We start from the raw sequence: 15778 nt of genomic DNA on the forward strand, positions 1-15778 counted from the left end.
AAAGCTCACAAAATCTCAATAAATAGTATACAAAATATCAACAAAATGGTAATATTGTCATTATGTTATCATATGATAATTTTTGTGAGTGTTTTTTTATATCAACATTATGTATTACAAATATCAACAATATGACATTAGAATATCAACATAAGGACAAGAAAATATCAACACATTTTTATTGAAATTGGACATGCATAATATTGAGATTTTGCCTACAAAAAATATTGAGATTTTTTGTTGTATTTGTTGAAAATAGCTGCTTATCAACATGTACGAAAATTGAAATATAATTTATCAAATTTCATCACCCGAACATTGTCGGAATATATGCAATTGAGATCTCGTTGGAATCCTTATTAAATTATCTTTAATTTGATATATTTTTTGCGGAAAAATAATTTAAATTGAGAGAGTTACGTAAATTTAAAGATTTGAGATGATTTTGAGGAGAGAGAAAGTTGTTAGTTATAATTAATACATGTAGGATTTGACATTAATACCTTTTTAATTTAATTAATAATTATTTAAATTTAAAATATATTAAACTTGACATTATATTAACCACGAGATCTTCTAATCTAATGATTAAAAATTGGTCTCAATTTGGGATTGATAATTAGTTGGCAATTGATTACTCCCTCTGTCCCAGATAATTCGTCCCAGTTTTCCATTTCGGTCCGTACCACATAATTTGTCCCACTTCACTTTTACCATTTTTGGTATTGGGCCTCATATTCCACTAACTCATTCTTACTCACATTTTATTATAAAACTAATATATAAAGATAGGACCCACTCTCTATTAACTTTTTCAACCCACTTTCCATTACAATTCTTAAAACCCGTACCCGGTCAAAGTGACCCGAATTATCCGGGACGGAGGGAGTACATCCCATAATGAGTAAATATAATTTTTTAACAAAGAAAAAAATTAGCCAATAAAGTCTGAGAAACTATAAATAGTGGACTTTACAAATTGTATTCACACTAGTTGAGAGAAAGAGAGACTGTCACTGCCATGGCGACGGCGTGGTGAAGGGCCTTCCATTAACGCACTTGCTCTACGAATCCGCTCTCTTTCTCAGGCAAGTCATATCCATTCCTCACCACAGCAAATTTCCATTTTCGATTTATGCGAACATGATTGCAATTACTCGCACGAATCTCCTCCGTTTACTCTCAAACCCTAATTCATTTCTCTGCAATTCCCCCAATTCTCATTTCTCTCCTTCACTCCACTTTTTCTCAACTCGGAGGAGTAAAACCCTAACCCCCGACCCCCAAATTTACGATGTACTCGTGCAAAAGCACTTCTTTTCCCCTGAGCTGGCTTCTCTAGCTGCCTCTCGTTTACCTAAATTCAGGTGCCCCCAAAATGCCGATTCAATTCTATCCTTCCTCAAAGCCAACGCCTTCACCGCCGATCAAATCGAGCAAGTCGTCTCGTACAACCCTCGGATTCTAGGGTTTACCACCGAGGGACTTCGATTGAAATTCAAGCTATTCCGAGACTTGGGCCTTTCTCCAGAGGAGGTTGCCAAGTTGATGACTAGTAATAAGCCGATTCTGCATTCGAGCATGGAGAATAAGATCATTCCTTCGTTAACTTTGTTAAAGAGCTTGCTTGGATCCAATCAGGATGTGGCCAGGCTTGTAAGGAAGTCTCCCTGGTATGTCTCAGCTGATTTGGAGAAGACATTGATGCCGAATGTGGAGATCTTGAAAAGCTGCGGTATACCTATGGAGCGTATCCTTCACTTGCTCCATTTTCGGCCGAGATGTCTATTGATGAGGCCGGATGTTATGAGGAAAGCTATAGACAAGGCTGTGGGGTTTGGGGTCTCTCGGAGCTCACTTGCTTTCATCGATGCAGTTAATGTTTTTGCACACACGAGTGAAGGGATCATGGAAGTCAATCGGAAAGTTCTCTTGGATTTGGGGTTTTCAAGCGATGATATGATGAAATTCCTTAAGCAGACACCGTTGCTGTTTTCTTCATCGATGGAGAAAACGAAGAGGGTTGTGGAACTTCTGCTTGCTACCGGGAAGTACAGTATTGCCAATATTGTATCTAACCCGACGGCACTTATGTGCAGCATTGAGAAGAGGCTTGTGCCGCGGCTGCAAATTCTGGAGCTCCTGGAAAGTAGGAATCTAATAAAAAAGTGGCCCGGTCTTTCAAGTGTTTCTGCGCTTACGGATGATAAGTTTATTGACACATTTGTTAGACCTTATTATGATGAGATTGCAGAAGAATACATCATAAAGAACTTTTTCAATGGAAAAAAAGAGTTGGAGCTGTAGTTGTATACTTGCACAGTTATTGTTTAGAGTTTTTAATTAATGTTGTAGGTTCATCTTCTTGAGTTTGTTCTGCCCTGTGGGATATTTTTGGCCTTCTCATTTTCTATGATTATATATTTTGTTTCGACTGCAGGTTTGTGGATGTTTCTTAAGAATCTGATTGAAACCTGGCTTATTCTTTCAATGGTTATGAAATTGTCAACTCTGAGGTTGTTTGAGAAATTTACTTGCCCGTACTCAAATTAACTTGGCGAAGTATGCATAGAGTATTTTAAGGGCAAAGAAAGACGGGAGTTTGATCAGCATTCGTTAGGTAAGGAAAGAAACTTTGATCAGCAATATATGACTTGTTTGTTCATATTTTTGTTTGTCTTCCATTTTGGAGCATGTCAAGTGAGATTTATTTTAGGTGTGGCTTTTCTCGTTGTGTGTAGTTTTCTTCCTATGATTTCTGCGTCTGTGATTTGCTTCTAGCACCGTTCCGTTGCCTTATTTATCAACCCTGAAGCCCAAATGTGAATCCTACACTGTAAATATCTGATAATCTTGGTCATCTTTCCTATCTTTGGCTGCTTGTCTCCATTTCATTGGGATGAAGTGATATTTCACCCCTGTTTTAGCTCAACTCATCATCACCGAAGCCTGAATATGGGTCCTAAACTGTAAATATCTATGAATCTTGATAATTTATTCTATCTTTGGCATGCTTGTTTCCCTTAGCTCTTCTCAGTTTATCGAGCCTTCGGTCTAGCTCATGCTTGCTTTTGCAGACTAATCTTGACACGATCTTGGCTTCCCTGAATTTTGAAATTCTGCAAATTTCATTATTTTTCAGTGGAAAGACTTGTGATGTGGAAGAGTCCATCAAGATCCGAGGGTATAACTTCTTCTTGTTCGAGGTTTGAGATTGGCTACGCTACGCATACAAGTTCTAGAGGATGTTTTGTAAATATGTTCTGTTTTCCAGAAAGTGTCTGTGACTCTGTGTTGCTTTCTAGATGTTCAGAAAAAATGTTAAATCTTAATTAACTGAATGAACAGTTGTGGAGGTGACTGTTTTTGTTGTTGTTGGCATTCACTCTTTATACTTGCTGTTTGTAGAGTTTTGTTCTGTTCTTACATGATTTCGAATTTTATTTCTTGGATGTCTAATAAATGAAGAAATGATTTAAAGGTGTGTGAAACAATTCTTGAACCAGATTTGAGTATTTCAAGGCTTCTATTTGATTTGTGTGGCGCACTTTTACTGATATGAGCCATAAATTTAAAGGTCAAGTAACACTTAATTTAATTCAAACATGTCGATTTTCGACAGCTCAGTTGATTACTCCACCGTTCTACAATAATTGTCACTCTTTTTTTCGGTCCGTCTCATATTAATTGTCACATTTCATTTTTATCTTAAATGGTAAATGGGTTCATATTCCATTATTTTTTTTAATTAATTTTTCTTTACATTTTCTAAAATCTGTGGTCGTAGCAAGAATGAAAATTATTGTGGAAAAGAGGGAGTATTTAATTAGACGAGTCTTTTTAAGACAAATTTGATCCATTTTAGGAGGGTTTACTTTAAACAATTCTTGAATCTAAGATTGAATATTGTAAAGCTTAAATTTTGATTTATTTAAGGATTGTTCACTTTGCAAAATATAACGAATCTATAAAAAAAATCAAAGTTTAACATTTTCAATTAGAGTAGGTAGTAATTACACTTGTTAAGCTAATAAATAAAAACATCAAATGTTAAATTGTGTTTTTTATAATTCCAAATTAAACTTATTTAGTTACTGTTACTCTCTGAGCGAGAAGGAAAGCGAGAGGGGAGAGAGTGAAGCTGAGCTGAGCTGAGCTGCTTCTTCCATGGCGACGGTGCTTGAGAAAGAGATATCCTCCATTAAGAAGCTCGGGCAGTGAAATCACTTCGAATTTTGCAGGCAAGTACTGTTGATTGTTCACTATGATTGCAATTGTGCGTAGGAATCTCTCGTTATTGTCGAACCCTAATTCATTTCTCTGCAACTCAAATGCTCATTCCTCTCCCTCAATCCACTTCTTTTCCACTCGGAGGATCAAAAGAATATTAATCCCTAGCCCTGAAATCTGCGATGTTTTGGTCAATAAACACCAATTTTCTCCTGAATTGGCCTCGCTAGCTTCGTCGCGTTTACCTAAATTCAGAGACCCCCAAAGAGCTGATTCAGTGCTTTCGTTCCTCAAAGAGAATATCTTTACGACTGCTCAGCTGCAGAAATTAGTGATATATGATCCTCGGATTCTAGGGTTTACAATTGAGCGTTTCGAATCCAGATTCAAGGTGTTCCAAAACTTGGGGCTTTCTTCTGAGGAGATTGCCAAGATGATTTCACACGGTCCTGCGATTATACATTCAAGCATGGAGAACAGGATTAATCCTAGATTATCGATACTAAAGGGCTTGATCGGATCTAACGACGATGTGGCCCGGTTTTTGAAAAGATGCCCTTGGCTTCTTGTAACTGATTTAGAGAGAAGCTTAATCCCGAATGTGGAAATCGTGAAGAGCACCGGGATACCAATGGAGCGCGTCCTTCACTTAGTCTACGCTTCCCCAAGAGGTTTCTTGATCAAACCGGATATCATGAGGAAATCTGTAGACAAGGCTATAGAAATCGGGGTGCCTCACAATTCGGTTGTTTTTATCTATGCTGTCGGTGTATTTAACTATACGAGCCAAGGGATGTGGGAGGTCAAGCTGGAAACTCTTCGCAATTTGGGATTTTCTGATAAGGATATACTCAAAATATTTAGGACGCACCCTCATGTTTTCTCGGCATCTGGAAACAAATTGAAGAAAAAAGTAGAGCTTCTGCTTGCTACCGGGAAGTACAGTGTATCCAATATTGCCGCATCTCCATCTGCACTTGGGTGCAGTGTCGAGAAGAGGATTGAGCCGCGGATGCAGATTCTTAAACTTTTGGAAAGTAGGAATCTGATTGAAAAGTGGCCATGTCTTTCAGCTGTTCTCAAACCTAGAGATGAAGAATTTATGGAGAAATTTGTTAGGCCTTATTATGACGAGATTGATGAAGAACTCATCACACAAAGATCTATGTTACGAGCCGGAAGAGATGAATCTATAAGAACCGATGCTTGAAGAACTCGTACGTAGTAGTAGAAGTATTAATTCTTCCTTGTGCTCAACATATTATTTGATCAATCTTGCCAAACATATTCTATTAGAATATGAAACATTTATTTCTCATATGTTAGTAAATCTCCCTGACTCCCATTCTTCTTTCTGAATTGGTTCCTGTTAGTAATACTAATCTCTAATCTTGATCTGTTATTGGTTTCTGTAGGTCTGTCTATGTTATGTATAGCAATTTTTCAAAGTTATTTCTTTTTTAATCAATAGAAGCCTATCAACCTGGCTAGTTGCAATATACCTATGGAGCGTATCCTTCACTTACTCCATTTTTGCCTGAGATGTCTATTGGTGAGGCCTGATGTGTTATGGAGAAATCTATAGACAAGGCCATGAGGTTCAGGGTCTCCCGGACTTCACTTCTTTCATCGATGTTATCAATGTTTTTGCTCACACGAGCGAAGGGATCATGGAAGTCAATCGGAAAGTCCTCCTTGATTTGGGGTTTTCAACTTATGATATGATGAAATTCCTTAGGCAGACACCGTTGCTGTTTTCTTCATCCATGGAGAAAACGAAGAGGGTTGTGGAACTTCTGCTTGCTACCGGGAAGTACTGTATCACCAATATCGTAGCTAACCCAATGAAACTCATGTGCAGCATTGAGAAGAGGCTTGTGTCGCGCTGCAAATTATGGGACTCCAGGAAAGTAGGAATCTTATTGAAAAGTGGCCCGGTCTTTCAAGAGTTTCTGCATTTACGAATGATAAGTTTTTTGACACATTTGGTAAACCTTATTACGTTCTAGCTTATGCTCTCTGTTGCGAACTAATCTTGACACGATCCTGGCTTCCCTGATTCTTGAAGTTCTGCAAATTACGACTACTACTTTTGTCGATATGGTTATTTTACAGTGGAAAAACTTGTGTTGTGGAAGACTCCATCAAGATTCGAAGTGCATAACTTCTACTGATTTGAGTTTTGAGATTGGCTACGTACACATGTTCTATAGAATTTCTTGTAAATATGATGTTTCATTTTTTCAGAATGTTTCTGTGACACTGTTGCTTTCTAAATGATGAATGCCATACTGTTCTGATCTTTCTTATACGATCTCGAACTTTATATATTAGATGCCTAGATAAATGAATAAGTTACATATTTTTTTAGTTCGTGAACATGAGGCTGTTACAATTACAAAATTTGAAAATTTGATTTGTTTAGGGAGTGTCATAAATTTTAAAGATCAAATAACAGTTAATTTAATTCAAACATATCGATTTTTGACAGCTCAGTTGATTATTTAACTAGATGACTATTTGAAGACTTAAAGTTGATTGATTTTAGGAATGTTTACTTTAAACACTCCTTGAATCAGATCGATTATTATAAAGCTTAAATTTTGATTTATTTAAGGAGTTTTTACTTTGTAAAATAGGACGAATCTATGAAAAAAATCAAAGCTAACATTTTCAAAAAGAGTAATAAATTGTTAAATTTTGGGATCATATATTCATTCAACTTGTTTAATTGTGAAGGAGATTACACGCCTAAATAGGCTTAGGGTTAATTACATATGGTAAGATTTACCCTAGCTGCAAATCAGGAAAAGAATAATTACAATTAATCAATTCTCTAATCTTGCGTATCTCCTTGATTTATTTCCAATATTCTTGATTTATTTCCAACACTCCCCCTCGAGTTAAACAATGAAATCACCCATTTTCAACTTGCTCAATAACTCCATGAAAACTTCTTGAATCCACTGCTTTAGTGAGGATATCTGCTAACTGATCTTCTGACCGAACAAAGGGAAGATCTATCACTTTTGCTTCTATGTTTTCCTTGATGAAGTGGCGGTCTTCTTCAACATGCTTTGTTCGATCGTGTTGCACTGGATTTTCAGATATACTGATCGCTGCCTTGTTGTCACAAAAGAGTCTGCACGGTTCCTTAGACATCAATCCAAGTTTTGTCATCAACCTCTTCAGCCAGAGGATTTCAGTCAACCCACTCTTAATTCCACGAAACTCCGCTTCGGCACTTGATAGAGCTACCACCTTTTGTTTCTTACTCCGCCAAGTTACAAGATTTCCCCCCACAAAGGTGAAATATCCTGCAGTCGACTTCTGATCATTTGGGTTTCCAGCCCAATCTGCATCAGTGAACCCATGCACCTCCAAGTTCCCATGATTCTCGAACAAAACTCCATGCCCAGGAGTCCCCTTTAGATACCGCACAATTCTCAAGGCCGCTTCCCAATGATCGACTTGAGGCTTATGCATGAATTGACTAACTACCCCCACGGCATAGGCAATGTCTGGCCTAGTATGAGAAAGGTAAATAAGCTTACCCACAAGCTGTTGGTATCTAGTCTGGTGTGTCAGTTCAGCTCCTTCTGTCAGTCGAAGTCCGTGATTCTGCACCATTGGGGTCTCTGCAGGCTTATAGTCAAGCATTCAACTTTCCGCCAAGAGATCCAAAACATACTTCCTCTGACTTATAAATATCCCCTTCTTGGACCGCATTACTTCAATTCCCAGAAAATACTTTAGGAGACCCAAGTCTTTCATTTCAAACTCAGTAAAAAGGTTCTTCCTCAACTGACTTATTTCCTCATCATCTTCCCCAGTGAGAATCATATCATCGACATAAATGATCAGATATGTGATCTTTCCTCCTCTCTTCTTGAGAAATAGGGTGTGATCTGAATTACTCTGCTTATATCCGTATTTCTTCATTACCTCAGTAAATCGTCCAAACCATGCCCTTGGTGACTGCTTCAAACCATAGAGCATCTTTTTGAGTTTACAAACCTCCCTTCCCTTGAACTCTCCATCAAACCCGGGTGGGGCCTCCATATAGATTGGTTTGGTAAGCTCGCCATGTAGGAAGGCGTTAGTTACATCAAACTGATGTAGTGGCCAATTCTTTGTTGCAGCAATAGAGAATAGCATACGGATAGTGCTCATCTTCGCCACTGGTGAGAAGGTCTCCGCATAATCAACTCCATATGTTTGCGTGTAACCTTTTGCTACCAATCTTTCTTTATAGCGTTCAATCGATCCATCTGGTCTTCTCTTGATTGTGAACACCCAACGACATCCAACTAATCTCGATCCCTCGGGTCTCATACATACTTCCCATGTCTTGTTTTTCATTAGTGCCTTCATCTCTACAATCATCGTCTCCCTCCAATGTGGAATTTCCATTGCTTCTTCGGCAGTTCTGGGAAGCTAATCTTCATCATATAGGGCAGCAGAGAATGCCCTCGCCATCTCTGTCAAATTAGCTTTAGCCAAATTTGCCACTGAATATCTACTCCTCTTCGTGACACGCTCTGGACTGTATCTCTTTGGTGGAATACCCCTCGTGATCCGATTTGGGAGTATATATTGCCCTGTATCCCCGTCAATCGCAGCACTCTCCTCCGATCCTGTGGCAGAGTCATTAGGAACAACTGTACTATTGATGCTGGTTTCAGGAATTACCTCAGATATCACTGGAAGAGGATTATCGGGCGAAGACGATTGAGGAGGCTCTGCTGCCGACAAGACAGGCTCGACGGTAGTACTAACTGTCTCTGTTGGTTCCACGGCAGAGTTGCTTGGTAGTGGCACAAACCAGCTTAGGGGTCCACTCGACCTATCGACAGTTCTACTCTCCCCCTGGCCACTAAGGCTGGTGTAATAATATTCGCACTCCAAAAAGTTACTCCCTCCGTCCCAAGGAAGATGACCCCTTCCTTGGCCGGCACAAGATTTTATGCAGTTATATTTTGTGTGGTAAGAGGAGAGAGTAAAGTAAGACAGAGGGAATAAAGTAGACATAAATGTGTTTCCATTTTAAGTAATGGGTCATCTTGATTGGGACAAACCAAAAAGGAAAGTGAGTCATCTTCAATGGGACGGAGGGAGTACAATTCATAGTAGTTATTATCTTCCTAGATGAGGGATCAAAGCACCGATAACCCTTTTGATTGATTCCATACCCCAAAAAAACACATTTTATAGCGCAAGCGGAAATTTTGTTCTTTCGTGTTTAGGAACATGAACATACACAGAACACCCAAAGACTTTAAGTGGTAGTGTAAGAGGTTCGGGTACTTTGGCTAGAGAAGATAAAAGTTGGAGCGGAGTTTTCATATTCAATATTTTTGTAGGGAGCCGATTTACCAAATAAACCGATGTAGCAACTGCCTCGGGCCATAAAAATTTTGGGACTTTTGAGTCAAAAAATAAGGCACAAGTGATTTCTAAAATGATCCTATTTTTTCTCTCAGCAACTCCATTTTGTTCGGGGGTATACGGACAAGAGGTTTGATGAACTAACCCTTTATCTTTGAAAAAATTTGACATTTCTCGATTGACAAACTCCCTCCCATTGTCAGACCTAAGCACCTTGATTTGCGTCTGAAACTGAGTTTGGATTAATTTGTAAAACAAGACAAATTTTTCATAAACTTCGGATTTATTTTTCAAAAAATATACCCATGTCATCCTTGAACAATCATCCACAAAAAGTAAGAAATATTTAAAACCATAATCACCAATAACGGGTGCAGGGCCCCAAACATCAACATGCACCAAAGAAAAAAGACTCTTAACACGAGTTTCAGTAGACTTAAAAGATTGTCTGTGGCTCTTCGCCAAAACACAAGATTCGCAAGAAATATCCTTAAGATGAGAAAAATGAGGAAAGAGTAACTTAAAATAACCATGAGATGGGTGACCATAACGTCTATGCCACAACCAAGCTTCTCGGGTCGCAGATCCGTGAGCTAGCATTGCGGCACTACCTTGGTGAGCCATCTCATCAACATAGTAGAGACCTTGACGCTCAGTGTCACGCCCAATTTAACTCCTCGTCCTGATATCCTGTAATACACAGAAATTAGGATGCATTCATAGCGTACAATTTAATTCCTTCGTCACGTGGCTAATTGACATCAACTTATGTGACAATTTGGGAACATAGAGACAATTCGACAATTTTAATGTAGGTGAGATCTCAATTGTCCCACTACCCTCTACTGATGTTAATTCCCCATCTGCAGTCTGTATATGACTTTTCATGGAATCACTAAAATTTACAAAATCACTCTTATCATGTGTCATCGTATCTGTTGCCCCACAATAAAAAATCCACCCTTTCTCCTTATCACTAGGTCTATGTTGTACAGTACAAGCAATAGGTAATTTGTGCAGAATTTCAAAACTATTGGGACTAACAAACATATTATCACATGATATGGGGTCATTTTTTGAATTATGCAGAGTATAAGGTCCAGATTGTAAGGCATGGGGTATCTGCTGCAATTTCCGAAATTTAGAGGGACTAGGCACTAAAGTATAAATTGGGCTAGGTTGTGTAAACCCTATCCCATTACCTCCTTCACCAGATACGGCGCCGCGCCCTCCTCCGATTCTTCCGGCGAGTACGCCGCCGCTTCCTCCTCCGATTCTGCCGGCGAGAACGGCCTTCCCCACCTCCTCAATCTGTCTGCCACCGCCGCTGGATCGACTCCTCTCAATTGCGATTCCGCCGCTTACAGCAGGATTCTCGGCGGTGGAGTGTGGTGTATGCTCTCCGGTGCGCGGCGACCCTGACTGAGGGGAGGGGCGTTTGTTCCGGTCTCCAGGTCCAAAGCCCACTCCGCCCGATGATGAATCTCCGTTTGTTGCACCGGTTTGGTCGGGGTTCGCCGGCGGCATGATTTCCAGCCGTGTGGCCTCCAGTTTCACCCAGCAGTACGCGACGTGGACCGGAGGCATTGGGCTTTTTTTGAGAATGTCTCTTCTGATTCTCTCATATTGAGAGTTTAATCCAGCCAAGAACTTGTATAATCTCCTTTGATTGGTGATGTCTCGATACTGACATATTCCTTTGTCGCAGCGGGTAATGGGTCTGCCTTGGCAACGGTCGATCTCGACCCACACATCATGCTGTTAGGTTTGGTATACTGAAAAGCATGTTTCGAGCAAGTTTCGCTCGAATAGAATCTTGCTTGTATACGTAAAACTCTATAATCCACTTTTAACCTGATTCAGTATTATTCGAGCAGTCTCGCACGAATAGAATCACTATTATTATTACATTGTGTTTGCTTGTGCATTTATAAGATGTTTTACAAACATTTAAATGCATAAGAAGTAAACAAAGTCTAAGTCTTTTGCTTAGTAGACCGGTTGTGGGCGTCGTCCACTTTAAGGTAACACGGTCAGATCTATGCAATGCTTTGCAAAAGAAAAAGAAGAATTTCACAACCTAGATAGGCTTTGGCTACCTATCGTGAAAGGTTGCAATGTCAGTCCGCATATTTCTAAGCCTTACTGAAATAATTTGACATTGGTGTGGTATAGCACTGAACGGATCTAACAGCAAGACGTGTCTTTATGCTATCTACTGAAAGACTAGGTCTTGATAAAATATTATTTCTTAATCTACATATGTTAGCATTGAGCATACGGTATTGATTATGCACTACTTTGACTTATCAAATGGTGCGGGTTTTTCGCAACCCAATAATCCTGATATATTGGGTAGTGGTGATTAATATCTAGCGGTGCTAGGATTGCTATTATGTTGAAACGTGCACGAGGTGAGTCTCGTTTGATAATGTCCTCAAGAGGAGCTCGAACAAGGTTTTATTATTCGGAAAACTGGCCAGTTGGAGTTTTATTACTCTATGAATAATAAATAAATGATTCTTGCTAAGTCCACTCTTGGAATTAATAAGATATTAATTAATTAAGTCCATAGCAGACATTGATTAATTAATGGACATTTATATCTTAAGCGCGGGAAATAAATAATAAAAGTGGAAACCCGGATTACTTATAATTTCGGATTTGGATGGGGAGAGTTCAATATTACTTCTGTAGTGGCTGCTCGTAATATTCCAATATAAGCTTGTATTAAATTGTGGGTTCAATTTAATTAGTAAAAAGCTAATTGGGCGAGCCCATATCCAAAACCTTCCATAGATCCCTGTCTGGGCCCAAAAGGAACTTAATATAAATAGGAGAATAAAGGAGACAGAATTAACACAATTTTCATTCTCAAATTTTTCGAAAATTTCGAACTCTTCAGCTGAGGAGAATTTCGAATTCCACTCCCTTTTCTAAAAGGATTTCTTCTGTCTTCTTTATTCGAGTCCTAGTATTTTGATAAGATCAGCCCACCCTGATATCGAGATACAGTTCGGGAACCAGAGAGAAGATCCGTGGTCTAGTATTGAAGATCATCACGTGGAGAAGGCGCGAGCAATCGACGATTCTTTGGAGAATCAAATCGGTAACCCTAAACCGTAGAATTCATGTTTTAGGATTTACTTTCTTAGAGCATGAATTATTTGCGTTCTAGCATGCAATTATCTGTTTAACATGTGAATTGATTAATCGCATAATCAGTCAAATAGATCCGTATCTGATTTATTTGTTTTGTACAAGTCTTCCGCTGTGCAAGGGGCACCAAACCCCATCAATTGGTATCAGAGCCAATTTTTGGCTCTGATTATGTGGATTAATTTCATGTTATGTGAATTGCTTGAATGCATGTCTATATTCGTCGTGGTTTTGTCTAACGATGAATTATGTATGCTACGTGAATTAATTATGTTAATGAATTGATGAGTAATTAATTCAAGATACGTAATGGTTAAACCTATGTAATGGTTACGTTGACTTCAACACATATGGTATCATTACTTGATCAATTATATTTGCCTTACGTGAATTTGAATTCCAAGTCGGCAAATCAAGAATTGTTGCGATTGCGACATCAAGAATCCGTCGCACCGCAGCCACGGCTGCGGAGAATTGCTGCGGAGATCACCGGGCAGCAGCGCCGGCGGCTGCAGAGACGACGTCGCACAAGCGACGACGCAGCAGCAGCGCCAGAGGCGTCGCAACAGTGAACAGCAACACCGGAGCAGCTGCGACACGGCGGCAGCGACGTCGGAGATGTCGCAGCAGCAGCAACGGTGGTTTCACGAGGCAGCAGCACCGCTGACGCCGGAGACGCGACAGCAGCTCCAGCGGAGCGACGTCGACGCAGCAGCGTCGGAGACGTCAGGCTCGGTGGATGCGTGAGACGGAGAGGGAAGGCTAGCTTGATGCAGGCGGCGATGGCGGTCTGAGTGGGAGCCCTTCGTGGGCAGTTCCCGGGCTCGAAAGACAGCGACCTTCGTGAGCAGCCGGCGTCGGAGAAGTCAGGCTGGCCAAGCTGCATCGGCAGCTCAAGCTCTCGAGCTTGACAGTTTGCGTGAAGCATAACAGCGGCTGTGATTCGAGTGGGAGCTCTTCGCGGGCAGTTTCCCGGCCTCGAGTTTGACGTCGCATTACCTCGTTCCGTGACTTCGCTTTCCAAATTTGATTAGGGTTTCCTAACCCTTGCATTAATTTTGGAAAGTATTCCGGATTAATTTGGAAATAAGATTTGAATATATCTGGTGGATTTTATATATTATATAAGATTTGATTTTGTATTAAATCATGGATTAATTATAGATTTTATTCTTATTTTATGGATTTGTAGGGATTTAATTCCTAGATGAATCCTAGTTAAATTTGGATAATGACAATCTAATATTATCTATATCCTATGGATTAATGTGGATTTATCCTTAGACAAATCCTAGTTGGATTTAGATAATAATAATATTATTATTTTATTCTTGTCCTATGAATTTATATGAATTTATTCATAGATAAATTCTAGATGGATTTGGATAGTGATAATATAATATTTTATTCTTATCTTATAGATTTATATGGATTTGTTCCTAGATAGATCTTGGATAGATTTGAATAATTATAATATAATATTATCTTATTCTATGGATTTATATAGATTTATTCTAAGATAAATCCTAGATGTATTAGGATAAATATTTATATTAATTTATTTTATCCTATAGATTTGAATAGATTTAATTCTATTAAGACAATCTTAGATGGATTAAAATAAGTATTAATCCAAGTTATCCTCACCTTTTGGATTTATATCCTAGATAGATTAGGATAAAGATGATATATAAGAAAATCCTTATTTAATTGGATTTAAATGAATTTATTTATCTAAGAAATCCTAAGAAATGTTTGATATATTCTAGATGTCTATTCTAAATAGAATTAAGATTTGTATAAATCTTGGTTGATAGGATTTTATTTTTATCTTATGGATGATGGTGGAATTGTTTCTATCTAGTAATATCCTAGTACGATTTAAATAATGATAATCCTAGATCAACGTTATCTTGAATTGTAGGATTTGATTTTATCGAAATAAAATCTAGAATAATCCTAAATGGATTTAGATAGTTAACTCTATCTTGATAAATCGTATCAGTAATTGGATAATTATGATCCAATATAAAACTTAATTATTTAATTGATTTTCCCTTGACTAGATTAAATAATTGTCGATAATTATCCTGTGTTTAAATGCCATGCATTAAATGGATTTATCTGTTTATTTGGTGTTTATCTATTTTAAGTGGATTATCTGTTTTATCTGCTTATGTGATAATTATGCAAAAACCATATAAAAATATCTAAGTGATGATTACAACAAGTGCGTTGTATATGGTCTCCATCGGTTGGACTGCCAAATTTTGTGAAGCTGATTTTCTAATATTATCGCCACCTACAGAGTAGGGACAATAATCCTACGAAAACAGTAAGTTCATAAGGGCGGACTTCTCACATAATAAATAGAATGAACTAGAAAGTGGTTCCCAATATTATTGCCACCTGCAGAGTGGGGACAATAATCCTAAGGAACTGCGAGTTTCAGGGTTCAATCAGAATTTATGAGATAGCTTGATTTTGTTATCAACACATGAACATTGTTATGGGAGTGTGTTGTAGAAATAAAATTCTGTAATGCTAAATCTGATGGTCGTGCTTAGGCAGCATTAGGCGTGTCAACCTCCAGAGGAGGAAGCTATTGATGCGTCGGTGTTGTGACCAGTAAAATTGTCAAAATTTTAATGTGTATTAACCTCCAGAGGAGGATACAATTTATTAATTTTGCAGTTGTAAGATACATAATTGTTTTGTGGTTATTTGTGATTATGTATTGAGCATGAGTATGTGATAATAAGTTTATTTGCCAAATCTTCATTATATCATTTAATATTTGTCTGCGATCCTTAAAGAAAGAAAACTTGAATGCCTAAATTATGTAGACCGGAAACGAAAATGGATAAGATTCTCATCGCTGAAAGCTTGGAGTTTATACTCAATGATTCATGTCCTCCATTTCCTCGACATAATTCCACGAAGAATGTTCAAGAATGCATTATACATGTACTTGACAAGCTCTTTGAGGAATAAGGTCAAG

At 38.4% G+C, this 15778-nt stretch overlaps 1 protein-coding gene and 2 pseudogenes across 3 annotated transcripts; 2 read left to right on the forward strand and 1 right to left on the reverse strand.

The window, feature by feature from the left end:
* The first annotated feature begins 989 nt into the window (after nt 1-989).
* On the forward strand, nt 990-3371 carry LOC125201676 (uncharacterized). Of its 3 annotated transcripts, none has more exons than XR_016135980.1 (3): nt 990-2149; nt 2441-2620; nt 3078-3371. XR_016135980.1 is itself a non-coding variant. In XM_048099889.2 (2 exons), exon 1 carries the CDS (start codon nt 1144-1146, stop codon nt 2305-2307), a length of 1164 nt encoding a protein of 387 aa, XP_047955846.1. In that variant the 5' UTR covers nt 990-1143; the 3' UTR covers nt 2308-2351; nt 2441-2491. The 3 variants fall into 3 exon arrangements, 1 of the variants encoding a protein (XP_047955846.1); XR_016135981.1 differs by having other exon boundaries at nt 3143-3371; XM_048099889.2 differs by lacking the exon at nt 3078-3371 and having other exon boundaries at nt 990-2351; nt 2441-2491.
* Nucleotides 3372-4072: 701 nt separating this feature from the next.
* LOC125200744 (transcription termination factor MTERF8, chloroplastic-like) lies at nt 4073-6541 on the forward strand (annotated as a pseudogene).
* A 605-nt stretch (nt 6542-7146) lies between these two features.
* On the reverse strand, nt 7147-7860 carry LOC148932941 (secreted RxLR effector protein 161 pseudogene; annotated as a pseudogene).
* Between the last annotated feature and the right edge of the window lie 7918 nt (nt 7861-15778).

The sequence above is a fragment of the Salvia hispanica genome, chromosome 2, assembly GCF_029641045.1.
Source record: "Salvia hispanica isolate PSC_SH4W2 chromosome 2, Shi_PSC_v1, whole genome shotgun sequence".
NCBI lineage: Eukaryota > Viridiplantae > Streptophyta > Magnoliopsida > Lamiales > Lamiaceae > Salvia > Salvia hispanica.

What these genes read in the sequence shown, in the direction of transcription:
- LOC125201676 (XM_048099889.2), top strand. Translation starts at nt 1,144, where the DNA reads ATGATTGCAATTACTCGCACGAATCTCCTCCGTTTACTCTCAAACCCT.